This window comes from Giraffa tippelskirchi, chromosome 2 (assembly GCF_054371585.1).
Source record: "Giraffa tippelskirchi isolate mGirTip1 chromosome 2, T2T-mGirTip1v1.2.pri, whole genome shotgun sequence".
Taxonomy (NCBI): Eukaryota; Metazoa; Chordata; class Mammalia; order Artiodactyla; family Giraffidae; genus Giraffa; species Giraffa tippelskirchi.
The window spans coordinates 234,248,466-234,268,907 of record NC_137276.1 but is presented as its reverse complement, the minus strand read 5'-3'; the positions used below and the strand labels follow the sequence as shown (position 1 = coordinate 234,268,907).

General features: G+C 50.5%; 1 protein-coding gene and 1 long non-coding RNA gene across 4 annotated transcripts in view; one reads left to right on the top strand and one right to left on the bottom strand.

The window, feature by feature from the left end:
- RFTN1 (raftlin, lipid raft linker 1) overlaps nucleotides 1–6,702 on the top strand; it is a 219,685-nt gene extending 212,983 nt beyond the window's left edge. For all 3 annotated transcript variants that reach the window (XM_081573281.1, XM_081573282.1, XM_081573283.1), the window contains one exon: nucleotides 5,432–6,702. In XM_081573281.1, coding sequence (XP_081429407.1) covers nucleotides 5,432–5,806 — 375 coding nt within the window. In that variant the 3' untranslated portion in view covers nucleotides 5,807–6,702. The remainder of the gene's footprint in view (nucleotides 1–5,431) is intronic.
- A 4,006-nt stretch (nucleotides 6,703–10,708) lies between these two features.
- Nucleotides 10,709–13,453, bottom strand: LOC145539365 (uncharacterized). The gene is made up of 2 exons (XR_014077742.1): nucleotides 13,286–13,453; nucleotides 10,709–11,588 (listed from the first exon to the last, which is right to left on the bottom strand). It is a non-coding gene; the product is annotated as an uncharacterized LOC145539365 (long non-coding RNA).
- Between the last annotated feature and the right edge of the window lie 6,989 nt (nucleotides 13,454–20,442).

Below are 20,442 nucleotides of genomic sequence, written 5' to 3'. Positions count from 1 at the left end.
GGAACTCTGGACACACACGCAGTGTGTAAAGAGGACTTTCCCTTTCTGCACTTGATTCTGGCACGGACAGCTAGTCGGGGTTTTCTCGGTTTCCGCGCTGGCCGTGTGCCCTCACCCCACTCATGCCCTGGCCTGGGAAGGCCCGTCCACCCCGCTGTGCCTGCAGCAGCTGCTTGTGTTCAGAGACTCGCCTTGGAACCGCTCAGGGCGACGCGTCCTCCACCTGGTGGCCTGCGTCTCTCTGCGTGTGATGCCACCGACCTCTGCTCAGAGCCGCCCCATGCCAAGCTCTCCCGCCTCGGGGTCTGAAATACACACCACCCACCCTTGGACAGCGCCGAGGTTAATCCGAGTGTAATTCAGAGGGAGCCTCCCATATCTGAGGTTCCCTGAATCCAGGGATGCAAGCAACCACTGACCTCGCAGCACTGCAGTTTTTACCGCAGCAGGCCACCTGCGTTTAAGGGGACCCATGTGGTCCCGGGGCCAACTGTCATTTTGTGTTCCTTCAAGACTGCGGCTGTCCTGAGCACAGCAGTAACGGGAGCCTGCGGGTGAAGGGGGCGGTGGAGGAGGCCCTCCCACGGATGCCGGGCTGGGGCTGATGGGGGCTTTGGGGGGTGGGGGGAGGCTGTTTCCCACAGTGAACTGGTGGTGGTCTTAGCTGTGCGCTTCTCACACTGTGGCCCGTGAACCTGCAGAATCAGCATCACCAGGGAGCTCGTGTGAAGCGCCAGTCTCTGTCCCTCCGCCCAGGCCCCCTGATCAGAAACCCCGGGATAGGGTGGGGGCCCTGTGTCTGAAGGCATCCTCCAGTTGATCCTTAACACCCGCTAAGTCTGAGAGCCAGTCTCTTGGCTGAATAGTTTAGGGCCCCTTTCCAGGCTCACCATGTGGATCTCCATTCAAATTTTATCATTATTGATTTTTTAAAAATAGGCCTGTCAGGGTATGTTCAATGTAGGTATTTGTTTTTTTTAATCAGACAAACCAAAACATCGTTCATGGCAGTTAAATCTGTACTTCCATTAGCTGACCACTTGGTTTCATGCATCAAGCCTTGACCGAGCAGATTCTGTCCTGAGGTCGTGAAGTCTGAAAGCTGAGGCGCGCTGAGCTATTCCAAAGGCGCGTGGCATCTCCCCTGGCTTCCTGTCCTCCCTTCCTTCCAGAACATGAGTCTGAAACCGGTTACCCACCAAGAAGGAGCAGGCGGAAGATTAATGTAGAGTCAGAGAAACCTGTGTTTGAATTTCAGCTCTGCTGTTTTCCAGCTGTGTGACCCTGAGAGAGTTAATTTCACCTCCCTGAACCACTAGATGCTCATCATAAAATGGTGCCAACGATTCCTAGTGAGAGCGCTGCTTGGGGGATTCAGGGAGACTGGAAGGCCTGTCACAGCGTGGGACACTCAGAACATTCAGCCCTGAGACTCCAGAGACCCTGAGTTTCAGCCACGGCTACTTCCCTGCTTCATGAGAGTGCTCCCTGCAAAGGAGAGGGGGAAAGGGGAGGAGTCCAGCCGCAGCCTCCGGGTGACCCGGCTGCGGCCCCGGAACAGCTGTGGTGGGCTGGGGACCCCCAGGAGCTTGGGGAGTTGGTGACATCACCACCCTCCATCTAAGGACAGACAGAATGGTGCCGTCCTTGAAGGCGTTTGGCTTGGCAGAGTTTTCAGAAGGACAGAAAAACACGGGTCGGAGTTGTTCCCATCCAGCTCGGCGTGGACAGTCCCAAATCCCCCTCCACCCAGCAGCCCAGGTGGGGGCCTGGGGAGAGTGAGCGTAGTGTGCCCCGCAGGCCCGGAGTGTCCTCGGTGGTGTTGTCAGGAGGGCGGTGCAGCGTGATCCTCGCGGGAAACCGGACGCGGCCGGGGATCCACGCGTCTGCTGTTTATTTAGGAAGAGCAACCTCCGCAAGGACATCGGGTTCGCATTAGAGACTCGCCAGGGTCTGCTACAGCTAAAAGATCCTGCGTGCCACAGCTGAGACCCGGCACAGCCAGATAAATGCATAAATAATTTAAGAAGGAAAGAAAAAAGAGCCAGGGTCCGGGGTGGACTCCGGCCCAGGAGGAGGATGGGCATGGTCATGTGCGCCAGCTGCCTGCAGAGGGCGCTGTGAGTGGGTAAGCGGGCCCCCTGCACCCCACTGCAGGGTGAGTGGGTCCCCAACCCACCACCCACTGCGGGCGAATGGGGTCCCCGGGGCTGGGCACCCAGCCCAGGGGGCGAGGGCAGCTCTTCTGGAGATTATTCTCTTGCCTAAGGACAGACAGCTACCAAATGCCAGAACCGGGTTTGAACCGGGGTCTCAGCCACCACACTACATGCAGTGCTGTGTTGTCTTATTTGGGGCCTTTCAGCCAAAGCAGTCTCACCAGTTTAGTTTTGTTTTGACAAAAGTACAACTTCCTCCAGCATCTCTGAGAGCTGACTGGCTCTCAGGTCGCTGTATATAGGCCAGCTTAACTGGCCTTTTTGTAAAACCATGCAGAATGAAGCGAGTCTATTTGGAGACACCCATTAAAAAAAAACAAAAACCTCTTCCGTGTGGGCTGGTATTAAAAGGCAGCAGCAGCACAGACGGCAGCCATTACGAACGATGCCCGTGTGGTGCCCAAGAGCCACGCAGGGCTGCCCTGGAGGCTGCAGCGTCCGTGCCGAGGTCAGAGGTCCTAGTCACACGTGGTGGCAGTCTCGGCGAAGTGGGCACCTTCAGGGTGGGGTCTGGGGACCACTCCACCTGCAGAGGGGGCCACTGTTGAAAGCTCGTGGCTTGGGTGTGAGAAGCTCAAACTACCCCCCATCTGAGGGCAGTCTGTCAGTCACTGTACAAGAGAAACCCCCAAAAGGAGTGTCTGGGGGAAACCCAGCCAGTATTGTCGGGGAACTCGGTTGGGATTTGCAGGGCAGGCAGGTGGGGAGGACAGGATAAATGTAAATCCTAACCTCAGGTCTTCCCTGGTGGCTCAGACGGTAAAGAATTCACCTGCAATGCAGGAGACCCGGGTTCCGTCCCTGGGTCAGGAAATCCCCTGGAGAAGGGAAGGGCAACCCACTCCAGTATTCTTGCCTGGAGAATCCCATGGACAGAGGAGCCTGGCAGACTACAGACCCTGGAGTCGCAAAGAGTTGGGACACGACTGAGCACACAGCCTCAGCATCCACACTTCACTGCTTTTCCTCTTCGTTGATGGAATATCCAGATTTGCCGGTCTCGTTCAAAAGGGGGTCAGCGCACTCACCCCAGGATGTGTTCCGTCTCGGAGCCCTGAGTGTGTCCAGGCAGATGTCTTATTTGGGGAAGTAGACCTCTACCGCTGCGAACACCACGGAGGTGGCAGACTTTTAAAGAATTTACGCAGCACATTTTTGCTTCTTCCTGGCAAAGCACCCAGATTTATCTGCAACCTGGTAGAGCCTTAGGAAATGGTTTTCCCTGGATGGTACAGCTGCCGGGGTGTAGCCTCACCGGAAGTCACTCAGACTTTCAGTCGCAGAATGGCTTAGCTCCAAGTCCGTGTTTGGTGACACCAGTGTGCTGCGACTCCGTGGAAAGAAATGAAGCAAAAGAAAGAGGTGCAACTTCAAGTGGAGCCGCGTGTCCCCGGGTGGGGCGGCCAAGGCCCTCCCCCAGGGCCGAGGCCCCCCGGTTCCCTTCCCCGTAAAACCCGTGTCTCCAGCGGGGCCTCCTGGCCCGTCCCCAGGACCCTGTGGCTGCGGCGCCCGCGGGCACAGCCTGCGGAGGGCTCTTCGCCGCCCACCCCGCCGACGGAGCTCCGGGGAGCGGGGAAGGCCGCGGTTCCCGCTGAGCCGTTTGCAGAGCGCGTCCCTCTCTTGTGAGCACAGGGACCCACGTCTCCTTCCTTCACCGCCCCTCGCCTCCGTGTCTGCCCCAGCTCTGCGCCCGGCTTTCTCCCGAGTGCACAGGCTCCCAAACCGCCTCCCTCCAGAGCGGCTCCTCCTGTCAGCAGGCTCAGCAGGACTTGGACGTTTTCCTCCTCTTTTCTCCCCAGCTCTCTTTCTGGAGCTCCGCCAGACCTGATGTGTGGATGCGCGCGCCTCCTCGCTAAGCCCCAGGGTGTTTTGACTCTTAAAATTACAGGACCGGCTTCCCCTGACGCGCAGGGCAGCCAGCTTGGCCGGCGCTGCGTCCTCCCCTTCAGCGTCTCACAAAGGGCTCTGAGCATCTTCCCCGCAGCCAGGCTCCCTGCTGCATCCCCGGAGCCGAGGACAGGTGGTGTCCCTGACGCTCTGCACTGACATCCAGCATCAGTTGCGGTGAACACACCTGGTATATCACGTGCTGGACGTAGTGCCAAGCCTGTTACGTGGATTGTCGCATCGTGGAATGGACCTGAACGCCTCCTACGGCAGAGCTCGGCTCACTGCGGCTCTCGGGCCAAAAGGGGCCGGCCCACTGCCTGATCTTGTCGATAAAGTTTTATTGGAACACGGTGACGCCCGTTTATGTAGCACCTGGACTGCTTTTGCGCTGCAATAGCAGAGTCCAGAGGCTGCAACAGAGAACACGTGGCCTGAAAAACCTAAAGTCGTTGTTATCTGCCTCTGCACAGAAAGAGTCACCCACCCGATTTAAGTTAGAGGAACTCCCCCCGTCGTATAGATCAGAACGTGGGCCGAGCTGGGAGGACTCTGCCCGGGGAGGTCCCCTCCGCGGCGTCCCTGTGACCCTGCCCTTGTCCAGCTCTGACACTGACTGTACCCTTGGTCCCCTCTGCTCCGTGGACTCCCCAGCCCACAGGGGAGCGCAGCGTGGGGCCCCCTGGGAAGCGGCATCTGGGATGGGTTTGGATGAGGTTTTAGGGGGAGTGCCCTGGGAACGCCGGTGGGGAAGGGGGGCGTGGCTGAGGGACGTGCTGGGCTCCGACTCGGTGACAGCAGTGGCCTGACCAGTGCCCAGGGGTGGGGGACCAGGATGATGGGCCGTTGTCCCCGTGTGGCCTGGTCATTGGGCGCAGCTTGCCCCGGAAGGGAGTGAGGGCTTTGGGGGGGTCTCTCTAGCAGGGCGGGGCGCGGCTGGTGGCTGGCACGGCCTGCCAGTCCTGCAGGGGGACCTGAGTGCCCAGGTTCTGACCCGGGAGATACTGAGCACGCGGAGCCCTGGCCCTTAGGAAGAGCAGGCCCGTGTGCCCTACCCCCTCCTGGTTCTCCAGATGACAGGATGTCGGCACCTCCCTTCCCAGGCCTTTGGTATGGGGCCCTCTCCCCAGAAATTCACGCCTAGAATCCGCACCGTGGCAGGCACTGCCGGCTCCCAGCGGGTGCGAGGTTTGGGCTGTGGTTGGGAGTAGTGGGCCCTGTGTGTCTCCCTGCCGGACGTGGGTGTGAACGCAGAGCACGTGTCCAGGGAGCTTCGGGGTCACAGAAGCTGCAAGTATTTATCTCCCGTTTCCCCTGATCTCTAGTTTCAGTGGCGATTCTCCCGCGACGAGATGCGTAACAGGCCGACGAGGAAATCCAGAGGGAAACTCCGTGCCAGGGGCAAGCGGCAAGCTGAAGAAAGCGAGAAGAACCCAGAAGACCAGCTTCCCAGAGCGGGAGACGCGGGGAGCTGCGTGCCCGGCCGGGAGGACTGGGCCTCCGCGGAGGGGACGGCCCCTGGCCGGGCGGAGGGCCCCGCAGAGAAGCCGAGTCCGGAAGGACGGCCGTGTGTGGAAGGCGAGGCTGTGCAGAACGGCCCCGCGGGCCCCAGCCCGGCCCCAGCGGGGGGCAGCGCGGGGCTCCCCGGCACCAAGCCTGGAGAGGATGCCAGCGCGGGGGCTTCCGCGGAGCGCCCCTGAGTCTCGCTGGGCCGGCGGGCTGGGGGCTCGTGCGCCCTGGCGTGGCCTGACCCCTCCTGGTGAGCTTAATGAGCCCTCCGAGGAGGGCCGGGTCCCTGAGAGTGTTGGTTTCTGCACATCCTTTTGAAATGTGTCCTGGGGCCTCAGTGCTAGAACCCACAAGGGCGGGTTGCTTCTAGACCTCGGGCTGGGAGTCCAGCCCTGACCCTACCGCTCTTGGGAGGGGCTGCGCCACCCAGGGCCTCCAAGGAGCCCTCAGGCCCAACCCCGGGGCCTGCTTGGCTGCCAGTCAAGGCGGAGGTGGTCGTCGCCCCCAGCCCCCGCCCCGAGATGGGGGGGTCCAGCCCCCGCTGTTGCTGCAGCTGCTGGGTGCTTGTAACACGCCCTCGAGCCGGGTCCACCGCTTTCCTCTGTCTAACCCCTGGACCCTGCTGCTTTGGCAAAGAACGTGACATTGGGAGGGGAGGTGCCCCACCTCCTGGCTTTTCTCCAAGTGCTACTATAGATACTGGTGATCTGGAAACGCAGAGGGAATTCTGTGCGTGTACCCACTTCTGCAGAATTTCTGGGAAAGTATTTTGTGTTGGTATTAATGCCAAAAAAACATTAAAGGTTTTGTATTCAGCACATCCTAGGAACACACCTTCTTTCTGTTGCTTCAGGGCAAACTGACTGGTGGGGAGCCTCTGTTGTGTGTTAATCAGTATGTCCTTGGCCAAGTCGCTTCCCACGTGTGTTATGACGTGTTTATGTCGTCCAGAAAATACTGTTGAGGCTTTAAGTAGATGCAGCTGCAAAGCCTGGAGAGAGAGAGTTCCAGCTGACGTGACCAGCAGCCTGTCTCTCCTCTTTCTTGTTTAGTTACTTAAAGCAATAAATCACCTGTGAGTTCAGCACATTGCAAGTACCGAGTCTTTATTCACGTCACACTGAAAAGCCCTAGCCTGGTGTTTGGACACCCCGACCCTGGCCCCTGTTCCTGGTTCCTGAGTCTCTTAACTCCTGGCAGCAGCAGGAGGAGCCGGCTGAGCTGGCTCTGCATTCGAGTCGTTTGTACAAAGAAGATGAAAGCGGGATTCAGGTGCCACCAGGTAGGTCAGGGCAACCCCATTGCCCCAGGGTGGGGGAGACAGTACCCTTTTAAAACAAAAAGCCCCATGTCAATCAGTAAGCATGCCTCCACGCTTTTTAAGTAAATTATTGAGGTGCAAATAATTTATCTATGTGCAGATAAAATTTTATTTATTTTTATTTATCTTTTAGCTGTGTGCAAATTTGCTAAAATAAAACACATTTTAAACATATTTTAATAGGGCAGAATTGAAAATCCTAACACAGTCACATTGCACATTTTCCTTTTATGAGCAAACTTCCCAGCCTAAGCCCCAGAGCTTACGATAAAGGGTGAAGACTGTTCAAAGAGAAGATATAGTCTTTTTTTCAGTTATACACCCACACCCACACCCACACACATACATAACCAGATTCTTTTCTTTTATCGGTTATTACAAAGTACTGAGGAGAGCTCCCTGTGCTATACATAGATCCTTGTTGGTTATCTATTTTATATATAGTGGTGTGTATATGTTAATCCCAAACTCCTAATTTATACTGTTTCATACATAAGTTCATTCGTACCATTTTTTTTTTAAGATTCCACATATAAGCGGTATCATATGATACTCGTTTTTCTCTGACTTATTTCAGTTAGTATGATAATCTCTAGGTCCATCCATGTTGCTGCAAATGGCATTATTTCATTCTTTTTTATGTATGGCTGAGTAATATTCCATCGTGTATATGTACCACACCTTCTTTATCCATTTATCTGCCAGCGGACATTGAGGTTGCTTCCATCTTGGCTATTGTAAATAGTGCTGCAGTGAACACGGTACATGTATCATTTTGAATTTGGTTTTCTCTGGATATATGCCCAGGAATGCAACTCCAGAATTGTATGGTAGCTCTGTTTTTAGTTTTTTAAGGGACCTCCATACTGTTCTCTATCGTAACTACACCAATTTACATTCCCACCAACAGTGTAGGATGGTTCTTTTTTCTCCACACCCTTTCTGGCATTTATTATTTGTAGAATTTTGATGATGGCCATTCTGACAGGTGTGAGGTGATACCTCATTGTAGTTTTGATTTGCATTTCTCTAATAATTAGCAATGTTGAGCATCTTTTCATGTGCCTCTTGACTATGTCTTTTGGAGAATTGTCTATTTAGGTCTTCAACCCATTTTTTTTAAATTGGGCTGTTTGGGGTTTGTTTTTTTAATTGAGCTGTGTGTATATTTTGGAAATTAATCCCTTGTTGGTAGCATCATTTACAAGCATCTTCTCCCATTCTATAGGTTGTCTTTTTGTTATACTTACGGTTTCCTTTGCTGTGCAAAGCTTTTTTGTTTCATTAGGTCCCATTTCTTTATTTTTATCTGTCTCTGTCTGGGAGATGGATCCAAAAAGGTCTTGCTGTGGTTTATGTCAGAGTGTCCTGCCTATATTTTCCTCTAGTTTTATATTAGTAGTATCTAGTTTTACATTTAGGTCTTTAATCCATTTTGAGTTTGCTTTTGTGTATGGTATTAAAGAATGTTCTAATTTCATTCTTTTAAACATAGCTGTCCAGTTTTCCAAGCACCACTTACTGAAGAGCTTGTCTTTTCTACATTGTATATTCTTGCCTCCTTTCACATAGATTAATTGGCCATAGGTGCATGGGTTTATTTCTGTCCCATCCCATTGATATTTGCTTTTGTGCCAGTACCACACTGTTTGGATGACTGTAACTTTGTAGTATAGTCTGAAGTCAGAGAGCCTGGTTTGTCCAGGCCTGCTTTTCTTTCTCAAGATTGCTTTGACTATACAGAGTAAAAGAATATGTGTATAAGTTTCCATACAAATTTAAAATCTTTTTTTCTAGTTTTGTGAAACTGGCCTGCCTGGCTGCCAGTCAAGGCGGAGGTGGTCGTCGCCCCCAGCCCCTGCCCCGAGATGGGGGGTCCAGCCCCCACTGTTGCTGCAGCTGCTGGGTGCTTGTAACACGCCCTTGAGCCGGGTCCACCGCTTTCCTCTGTCTAACCCCTGGACCCTGCTGCTTTGGCAAAGAACGTGACATTGGGAGGGGAGGTGCCCCACCTCCTGGCTTTTCTCCAAGTGCTCCCATAGATACCGGTGATCTGGAAACACAGAGGGAATTCTGTGGGTGTACCCACTTCTGCAGTTTTGTGAAAAATGCCATTGGTAATTTGACAGGAACTGCACTCAGTCTGTCGACTCCCTTGGGTTGTATGGTCATTTTGACAATATTCATTCTTCCAAGAACACATTTTTCATCCGTGTCATCTTCAGTCTCTTTCATCAGTATCTTATAGTTTTCCAAGTACAGGGCTTTTGCCTCCTTATGTAGGTTTATTTCTAGGTATTTTATTAAGATCATTTTTAAAAGATAGTTTTAAAGAAGACGATTTTTTTAAGTTATTTTAAAATGACATTTTCCACACTTACACTCACAAATACCTACTCACAAATACCTACACAGTATTTTGATTTAGTAAGAATATTACCTCTTAGCTCATATCTTAGAGGATCATGAGTCTTGAAAAATAAGCTCCCAAAGTAGCAGGCTGGGACAAAAGCCACACACATTCTTACAGCTCTGAAAAGCACAGGATACTGGCTGCATCCTTAGGTGGATGCCTTACATCACAGAGCAGGGTATGTTTCTCAATAATTAAATGACATCTATGCAGGCAGAATTTGTTGTGGAAAAATAGTTACAGGTGAAGGTAGCTAATTTGAATTCCTCGGGGAGTGTGGCCCCAGCACAGGGAACAAGCAGGTCTTGTTTCAGCAGGCTGCTGCACATTCCCGCTGCCATCTGGTCTACCTCGGGCAGGGCTTGGATTGGCGGCACCTTAGTCACTGGGGGAGCTTAAAAAACTCAGGACTTCCCTGGAGGTCCAGTGGTTGACAATGTGATTCTGATGCAGGGGACACGGGTTCGGTCCCTGATTGGGGAAGTGAGATCCCACAAGTTGTATAGCCAAAAAAAAAAAGATCTCTACACCTGGGTCCCACCCCAGAGACTGAGGGGTTGCCCCTGGGGAGTGGCCTGGTCTTGGGATTTGCAAACTGACCCCCCCCCCAACCCTGACCCCTGCAAATTCTCTGGTGCAGCTGAGGGTGAGATGCATGGCCACAGAATGGCCACGAGCTGACCCCCGGCCTGTTCCTTGTGAAATGAGACATTTCTGACGAAAGCCGAATAAACCCCTAGATCCCACTCCCTCCCTCCTGCACACGCCTGGTAAATACGGGGATTTCTGAAGGGAGTTTTACGTTGCCAAGGTTGCCAGTGGGGGACAAGGCCACCTTTGGCATTGACAAGGCCCCAGGACCCGTGAGACTTGCAGGATTTGGTGAGAGGCTTGTGTGGGTGGTGATCAGTCTCTAGGGCTGCAGCTGTCACAGCAGGCCTGGGAGGAACGGGGTGTTTTGAGGTGATCAAGTGACCAAGGGGTCCCCAAGTAACTGCCATGGGTCCTGTTGTCAGAACTGTGCAGCCTAGCGGGTTGTTCCTGACGCACAGCCCATCTCATCCCAAAAGCAGCTCTGTGACAACCTTGGTCAGTCACTCTGCTGTGTCCAACTCTGCGACCTCATGAATGTAGCCCCACCAGGCTCCTCAGTCCATGGGATTTCCCAGGCAAGAACACTGGCGTGGGCTGCCATTTCCTCCTCCAGTGTGTTTCTTAGTGGTCTGTAAGTAACCAGACAGGGAACATCAGCTCAGTTGTTGTCTTGAGTTTTTTCAAACCTCTAAACGGATTATACTCTAGAGTCACGCTTGAGGAGACCAGCTTCAAGAGGACATCAGGAGGAGACGTTCTACTTCATTTCTTAGGAAGCATGTTTGATCAGTAATCTAAACACATTAATCACAGCCCCGCTAAACCACACATCATCCTGGTTGAGGATGAGCTCTCAAAGGGAACAGTGGGACGTTACTGGTAGGAATATGTTGTTGCAAAGCTCGCCGCCCATACCCGGCACAGGGTCATGCCAGCCCTGGGGGCCGTCCTGCTGAGCTCACCCAAGCAGGCCAAGAGCTGCAGTCAGGGTTAAAGATGACATTGTGGGGGACTGGGGGCACAGGCGGCCTGGAAGAGCCTGCGGAGAGGCTGGCACCACGTGGGCAGTCTGGGTTTCCCGTGCCTGCCCCCAGAGTGATGGCATCCCTTCAGATCAACAACAGGACCCGCCGAGCCGTAGACTGCGCTTCCGAGTCAGTGTTCCCCACAGGCTTCTGTCGCCAAACATCACTTGTGTGGCTGGACCACAGCGAACGGTCCCCCCTGAGCTGCGGGCCCTGCGCCCGGCGGGTGCTGGCTGCCCCCAGCCCTGCAAGACTAGCCCCTGTGCATTCACCCGGGCACGGCTCAGACCACCCTCTCTTCCAGACTTTAACTTTCTTTAGGCTTTAACTCCTACCCTCTGTGCTGGGTGCTGGGGAGACGGAGTCAACCCCCGCCCCCCTGGACCTCACAGCACACCCCGAACGGCTGCACACGAGTGTGAACTGTGCTAACGTGGGCCGCAGAGAAGCTCAGTAAGGCGTGAAGGCGAGCGCTGGACAGGCCTGTGGAAAAGGTGAGCCCTGAGGTCGGGTGAGTGGTCCGCGGGGAGGCAGTGTGCCTGGTGGTCCAGACGAGGGGCATGGATGCTGGGGCTGCGTCGCTGGATAGAAGCCTGACGGCCACTTCCCAGGCGCGAGGTCTGTGTGATACGGGTACGAGAGCTGTGAGGATTACGTGAATACACGCAGAGCTCTTGGAGGATGGCTGGCTCACAGCAGGTGCTGCATAAATGCCAGTGAGGAGGAGGAAACAGAGTGGGCTCTGAAGATTTTGCAACTGACTGAGAATGAAGAGGTGCTGGAATGACCCATCACACCAGAAACAAGAATATTGTCTTTTTTTCAGAATTTTTTTTTTTTAATGTGGACCATTTTTAAAGTCTTTATTGAATTCGTTACAAGTTACTTCTGTTCTCTGTTTTGGCTGCGAGGCGTGTGGGAGCCCAGATCCCCCACTAAGGATCAGTGCACCCCTGCATCGGGAGGCAAAGTTTTAACCCGTGGACCACCAGGAAGCCGCACGAACACTGTCCTAATCAAAGACGTTTCCTCAGAGGAATAAATACTGCCCTGGTTGAGGACTTCCCTAGAACCTCTCTGGAGGGTTCATTTTCAGGATTTGAACCACTAATTCAGCATTATTCCACAAAGTCACTAAAATGCAAATCTCGATCCTTTCCTTATGACCCAGGGAATATGTCTTTTTAATTTCTGGGGAGGGAGTCAGGAAACAGAAGCAGTTGGCAGGGAGACTCTGGTGAGGCATGTGTTTGTACAACTGTTTACCCTGGGTCTGGGGGCAGAGCCTATGTTCTGCTCCCAAATGATTCAACAGGGATGCTGGCAATTACAGCCACGCTGGCCACGGTATCTCAGAAATGGGGCAAAGGGATTCATTCAATCTAGAGACGGTTTAAAACACAGACCCCATGTTGGCTGACTGGTGAAAGAGGTTTTTCACCCTATAACTAACACAGTAAAACCTACACATCTGTAGTTAAACGTGTTGCTCACTTGTCATTAAACCCAGTATGGCTTTGCATTTTTCTGCCTCTAAACAATATAAAAGGCTCAGTGATGGTAAGGAACAGACCTCACTTACCAGGGTGAATATTAAAATGCTTCTTGTAATGGACCCCTATTAAGACTCTTCATTCCTGTACCTCCCCTGTCTTACGGATTCTTCAACAAAAACAACAAGGAAATCATCTTGGAAGGAAGGACAACCAGCAAGCGTGCCAGTTTCTGGATCCAGAAAATGCCTAAGTTGCTGTCTACAACCTCCCTTTCTGGAAGCTGGGGAACTATCAATTCAGCCTGTCTCAGTCCAGCCCACCCGAAGCCCCAGTAGGCAAATGTTTGTCAGCCTTCTCTCTTATTAATGGTGATTCCATCGTTTCTCCTGAGCCCCAACTCCAGAATTTAATCAGTGGCAGAGTGCAAGAGTCCTCTACATCAAACCAAACTTTTCCCTTGCTTCAGTCCAAGGCAGTTTCGTCTTATTCTGGAGATGCAAACTACAGTCACTGTGACAATTAATCAAGCACCTGAAGACAGTTAAGACAGTCTTAGGTCATCGCTCATCAGAATGGCCAACCGCAACTCCCCGTGGTCCCCAAGGCCCGCTTTCCATCGTAAAACTGTAGGACGGTCAAGCGGGAAGGAGTTTCAGCGGACAGTCCTACCTACTTGATGGAGGACAGCGGGTCACAGAGCGAGGGGCTCCGGACGCCTGGCACCATGCTCTTTCCCTCAGACCACACAGCCAGCCACACTCTCTCTATACTCCGTCTCTTGAGGCGCCTGACAACAGAGACGCTTCGTGGGGTTTACAAACCTCGCCCAGTGGGACGCTCTGTGACGGGGGATTCTGGTTGGCTGAGTCTAGAAGGTGGAGAAGAGGGGCCTTCCCTGGGGGTCCAGTGCTTAGGGCTCCAGGCTTCAAATGCAGGGGGCAGTGTTCCGTCCCAGGTTGGGGAAGCAGGATCCCGCGTGCCGCCAAAAACTCTAAAAATCGGAAACGAAGAAGAGGGAGGAGAGCCCACCCTGAGCTGCGGGGAGAGAGGTGGGGACAAGTCCAGGGCGGAGGCCGTGCAGAGGAACGTCCCCGGACGGGAGGGGAGAAGGCAGAGTCCCAGACAGCTGGCCTTGTCGCTCCCAGCGGGTGGGCCCGGGCAAGACCTCACCCGCCTCAGAGGGAAAACGGGGCAGCTTCCTTCACACGGCCTGTTGCACAGAAATGGTGTCATTTAATGAGACAAATGCCAAGTACTCGTCAAAGGCCAAGTACTTCTGTGAAGTGAAAGTCGCTCAGTCGCGTCCGACTCTTTGCGACCCCATGGGCTATACAGTCCATGGAGTTCTCCAGGCCAGAATGCTGGAGTGGGGAGCCTTTCCCTTCTCCAGGGGATCTTCTGAACCCAGGGATCGAACCCAGGCCTGCCACATTGCAGGTGGATTCTTTACCAGCTGAGCCACAAACCCCCACCAAAATTCAGACCACCACAGAATTCAGGGTATCCCCAGAGTTACTATTCCTGAAGAAGATGAAAAAGATGCGGTAAAGAGAAGGCAGAATATACTAAAAAGCTAGAGTAATGAAAACAGTGTGATTTCAAAGCAGGAATAAATCCGCAGACTTGGGAAATGGCGTAGTGAGGGTATGTAAATATGCGATAAAGGAGGCATTTCAAATCGGGGGCAAAGTGTGGAATATCTGATGAATGATGCTGAGCAACTGGAGTGCTATGTGGAAAAAGTCAGACACAATTAATTCCCAGTGGATTAAAGCCCTGCAGAAGTATCAGAAGAAAGTATATCCATGAAAACCAAGTGAGGGGTTCCCAGGTGGCTCGATGGCAAAGAATCCGCCTGCCAATGCAGGAGACACGGGTTTGATCCCTGGGCTGGGAAGATGCCACAGGCCGCAGAGCAGCTAAACCCATGGACCACACCTTCTGAGCCTGTGCTCTGGAGCCCGGGAGCCAGAACCACTGAAGCCCGTGCACCCTAGAGCTCATGTTTCACAAGAGAAGTCACTGCATGAGAAGCCTGCGTGCTGAAGAGTAGCCGCAGCAAAAAGCCCCCGCAGCAAAGAAGACCCAGCACGGCCGAGCATAGATAAATAATAAATGTGAACGAAAAAAACCAAGGGAGAAGACTGACATACTTTATCACATACAAATTTAAAATTCTGGTATACATTATAAAAAACATAATTCAGAGACAAGTAGTAGACTGGGAAAAGATATTTCCAATACAAATAGGAAAGCATTAGCACTCATTCTATTTTATAAGGAGTTACAAATCAGATATCAAGATGTATAGACAATGTGAACATACCATTCTCCAAAGAAAAAAGAGAAATGGCTAAAACACTTAAAGGAGGAAAAATGTTAGAGAGCAATCAGGAAATAAGTTTTTTTATTAAAGGCAACTTACACCCAACTGACTAGGAAAAACCGTATAAAGACTTAGAATATCTAGTTTTAGCCAGAGGTAGGGGAATGGGTACTTTCATATTCCATCACTATAAATCAACTAGGCATTTTACAAAGCAGTTTGACAATACCAGTCAGTTTTTAATTCAGAAATGACAATTCTAGCGGTTGTAGTTTGTACACAAAAATCATATGAAAAAGTCTGTACACTGCAAACTGTTGGCAACAGCCCCAAACTGGGAACAGCCCCAAACTGGGAACAATCTAGATGCAGGTCATAAAGATGTGGTCAAGTACATTCTGATATATATACGTAATTTGGAGTCTGTTAAAAGAATGAAATCTACAAGCACAGATATTTCACGTATACCCCATGTTATTATACCATGAACTGTCTAGAAGAGTACCCAGCCAGCTCTTTACACAGAAGTTCATTCCGGGTCAGTGAGTGGCATGGAGCAGGGGATGACTTCAGCTTTTCACTTTACATACCTTCATATTATTAGTTTTTTATAATCATATTGATCAGGTAATTATAAAGAACAAAGAAATGGACGGAATCGTGGTACACACAAGCATAGCAAAAGGGGACACAGGGGTGGGATGGAAGAGACCAGCTCAGGCTAAATGGGCCCGCGGGGTGTGGAAGAGCTCGGACGGACTGTATCGAGATGGCTGCTCTATATCCAGGATGGTTCTCATTCCTAAGCGCAAAGCATTTTAAAATGCATGCTTTCATCTGACAGTGGTCAGGAGGTATTGTTAAAGGTCATCACTATGCTTGCTTCGTATGTGCATATTAGGAGAGAGGAGTATTAAAAGACAAGACAGCTCACTATTGCTCTCAAATGAGAGCAGTATACTTCTTTGGCTTTCATTTAAAATAAAATGAAATAACAGCTCTCAGGTTGAATTATCTGGATAGGATCATCTGCAATACCCAGGAATGAAGGAAATCGCTGTTTTCCATTCAGAAAGTTAAAAAGAAAAAAAAACAACTCAGGCAAAGACTGGATGCTGTTTCACGATCACCGCATGCCTTCACACACTGGTACCCGCACGTGTACCTACCTGCTTGCAGCTCTGCATCCCATGGTAACAATTCTCCTGAGCATGTCGCCAGGAGTGGGCAAAACCTTCCCCAACGCCCCTCCCACCACCCCATCACTCCGATGACGTGTCCAGTCAACTACATTCCACAGCTTCCCTCAATTAGATACGAGTTGCAAAAAAAAAAAAAGTTTCCCCCCAAAGCATTTCTGCTTTAAATCATAAGAAAAAAAAAAGTTTCCCAAAGTATTTAACTTGTTCCTCAAGACAATTTTGTCTGATACTTTCCTGTCTTAAACTTCTAGTGCACTGACAGCACCCAGTGGGTGCTCAGAAACCAGAGCTAAGTTACCCTCCTCTAGATGAAGGCCCCCGGGGGGCCGCTCCATGATTCTTCCAGAGGTTTTCATATGATCAGGCTGCTACTTCCCTCATCTTAAAACAAACAAACAAAAAAAACTAACTGTGGTTTGGTTCAGAGTCTTGTACCAATTTAGCTGTGCTATTGGTCCTTAGTTTTGATAAGCAAGCCACGGTTATAAAGATGCTGCCACTCAGGGAAGCTGGGTAAAGGGTATATAGGAACCCTGTACTGTCTTTGTAACTCTTCTATAAATCTAAAATTATTTCAAATAAAGTTTAAAAAACAAATATTAAGAAATGAGTAAAATCACATGCTCTTGGGTTGGAAGAATGAATCGTTAAAAACACCATACTATCCAAAGCAATATATAGCTTTGATGCGATTCCTACCAAATCGCCCATAGCATTTTTTTACAGAACTTGGACAAGTCATCCTAAAATTTATATGGAACCATAAAAGACCCATAAGTGCCAAAGCAATCCTGAAGAAAATGAACAAAGCTGAAGGCATAACCCCCTCGGACTTCAGACAATATTACAAAGCAACAGAAACCAAAATGATGTGATATTGGCACAAAAACAGACATACGGATCAGCAGAACAGAATAGAGACCAGAAATAAATGCACACACCTATACTCCATTAATCTTTGATAAAGGAGGCAAGAATATACAATGGAAAAAAGTCTCCTTGGCAAGTGGTGTCTGGAAAGTTGGACAGCCGCATGCAAATCAATAAAGTTACAGCACACACCCTCACACCATAGCCAGAAATAAACTCAAAATGGCTTAAAGACTTAAATATAAAACATGACTCTGTGAAACTCCTAGAAGAGTACATAGGCAAAACATTCTCTGACATAAATTGTACCCATGTTTTCTTAGGTCAGTCCCCCAAGGCAACAGAAATAAAGGCAAAAATAAACAAATAGGACTGAATCAAACTTATAAGCTTTTGCACACCAAAGGAAACCAGAAGCAAAATGAAAAGACGACCTGTGGAATGAGAGAAAATACCTGCAAATGATGCGACCAACAAGGGCTTAATTTCCAAAACATGCAAACAGCTCAGACCAAATGGCCAAAAACAACAACAATCAAAACATGAGCAGAAGACTCAGACATTTCTCCAAAGACATACGGGGCCAACAAACAGATGGAAAGATGCGCATCATTGCTAATTATTGCTGCTGCTGCTGCCGCTAAGTTGCTTCAGTCGTGTCCGACTCTGTGCGACCCCATAGACGGCAGCCCACCAGGCTCCGCCATCAAAACAACAGTGAGGTACTGTCTCACGCTGGTCAAAATGGTTAAAGTCTACAAACAATAAATGCTGGAGGAGTGGAGGAATGGAGCCCTCCTACACTGCTGGTAGGAGTGTAAACTGGCGCAGCTGCTGTGGAGAACAGCACGGAGGCTTCTCAAAAACTAAAACTAGAACTCCCATACGACCCAGCAACCCCACTCCTGGGCACACACCCAGAGAAAATCATAATTCAGAAAGACACATGTATCCCAGTGCTCACTGCAGCACTACTGACAACAGTCAAGACATGGAAACAACCTGAATATCATCAACAGATGAATGGATAAAGAAGGTGCCGTGTATATACACAAGGGAATATTACTCATTCATAAAAAAGAGTACATCAGAAAGAGAAAGACACATACCATACGCTATCACTTTATGTGGAATATAAAATACTACACACACGATCATACCTATGAACAGAGACAGACTCACAAACATAAAGAACAAACTTGCGGTTGCCAGGTGGGTGGGGCGGGGGGGATGGCCTGGGAGTTTGGGGCGAACAGATACAAAGTCATATATAGAATGGATAAACAACAACGTCCTACTGGACAGCACAGGGAATTGTACTCAATATCCTGGGATAACCCATAATGGAAAAGAATGAGAAAAAGAATATGTAGATGTACAACCAAATCATTTTGCTATACAGCAAAAATAAATACATTGTAAATCAACTATCAGTTCAGTTCAGTCGATCAGTTGGGTCTGACTCTTTGCAACCACCTGGACAATTACCACACTCCAAAAAAAATTTTGTGATGAGTTAAAAAAAAAGAGCTCTTTTGACCCTACTTCCCTTTCCAGCCACCAACCTATCTTTTTCCTCCCCTTAACAGTAAAATTCTTTGCAATTACAATCGATACTCATTGTAATTTCTTCGCCAAACCCACTCCAGTGTTTTGCTCTTAACATCCCCCTTACCACGACCACTGGTGACCTTCCAGCTGCTGCGTCAATGACTGCACATTAGAACCTCGCTCTCCTGTTACTTCAAGCATGATACAGCTGACCAGTCGGTCCTGCTTGAAACACTTTCCTCACGTGGGGTTGACACCGCTCTCATCTCATCTATTCGAGCACTTTCTGCAACTCTAGAAGCGCCAAACCTCATCAACCCTCCACAGCTTACTGAGGGCCACTAACTCAGCCCAGGCCGCCCAAACAAGCTGAACACTGAAAATTTGAGCGCAGTGGATGCAAACAATCAGACGTACTAAAAGCCAAGACTTCACAGGGAGACTTAAAAAAACCTCATTGGTCACTTCAGAGGTTGCTTGGACACCAACTCATAACAGGTCAGCTGGTAAACAAAGGGAAAGAATCAAGCACTGATCAATCAAGCCTTTCCAATTCAGACTCATTTCAGGGCAAAGTCAATGAGGTAAAGTTCTTTTTAGAAGAATCATGGGCAATAAATGCAGGCAAGATGATAGAAATGGGCAATTAGTCCTTAATGAAATAGCAGACAATGATCAACAGCTACTAAGATAACTCAGGTGAAAGGCTGATAGAGAACTTTATATTGGGGGGAGTCAGGCTGACAAAAGCTGAACCCACTGACCAATCTTAAAAACACTGAAAGCGGGACAGACATTAAGTGCTGCCTCAGGATGCAACAGAAATACGTCACACCACTTATGATGTAGTCTTCCAAAGGAAAAAAACATCTTGAGTCTGAATGTAAATGAGCTCCAGATCTACTTACCAGTTTATGTGACATATGGAGCCCAGAGGGCCATGTTCTACGACACCTAGAGGACACAGGGGCCAGGTTCACAACACGGGCAAGTCTGCAGGACAGACGACCAGCGTCTTCAACCAGGTGTCTGGGTATGTGTGTGGGGAGGGGAGAGGGGGCTGCGGATTGCAAGACGCTCACAAGAGATACCCACTGACTTGCGAGATGTGGACTTCGAGGCAATGCGGGGAGAACCATGTAGGGAAAACAATGCAGGAAGGTCTCAGGTGGTATTAAGGGGTCACTGTTACTTGTGCTGGTATGACGACAGCTCTGTGGTCATGTTGAGGTGATGCAGCTGTTACATGCTCAAGAATTTACAGGCATGATTTCTAGGGTTTGCTTCAAACTACCCCTGAAACATCAAAACCCAAGAAGTTGAGGACAAAAATAGACCCTAGCATGCTGGTAATCAGTGACGCTGGGTGATGGATGTATAAGAGCTAATTATACTGTCTTCTCTCCTTTGGTGTATCTTTGCCATTTCCTTCTCCAGGGGATCTTTCCAACCCAGGGATCCAGCTCACGTCTCCTGCACTGGGGAGGCGGATTCTCTACCGCTGAGGCACAAGGGAAGCCCAGCTAAGACCTGGTGACGCCAATGTGTGTGCGTGGTAGTCGCTCGGTCGTGGCCGACTCCTTGCGACCCCGGGGACGGTAGCTTGCCAGGCTCTGCTGCCCGTGGGATTCTCCGGGCAAGAACACCCAAGTGGGCGGCCACTGCCTTCTCCAGGTGTAGCCAATAAATAATTGAAAAAGCAAAGGCCAGTTCCTCAGCTCTGGGAAGGCCCTTTCACCCGTGTACAAAGTACCTACTAAGTGCCTGTCATACGCTCAGCAGAGCGCTGAACAAGGCAGAGCCCTCCTCACGGGCAGGCTCCGGGCCGTCCAGCCTCTCACATGCTGAGCAGGAGAAGGAAACGCAGTCACGCCGCAGCCCCGCTCCCACTCTGCCCTGCCGAGCCCTCTGAGGACCATGAACGGCCCCACGAGGGAGGTGACACTATTCTGTCTCACATGCAGGCGCAAGTCTGTGCCCACACCTGTGTAATTACAAACTGGGGCATCACGCAGGCCAGCAACGAGCT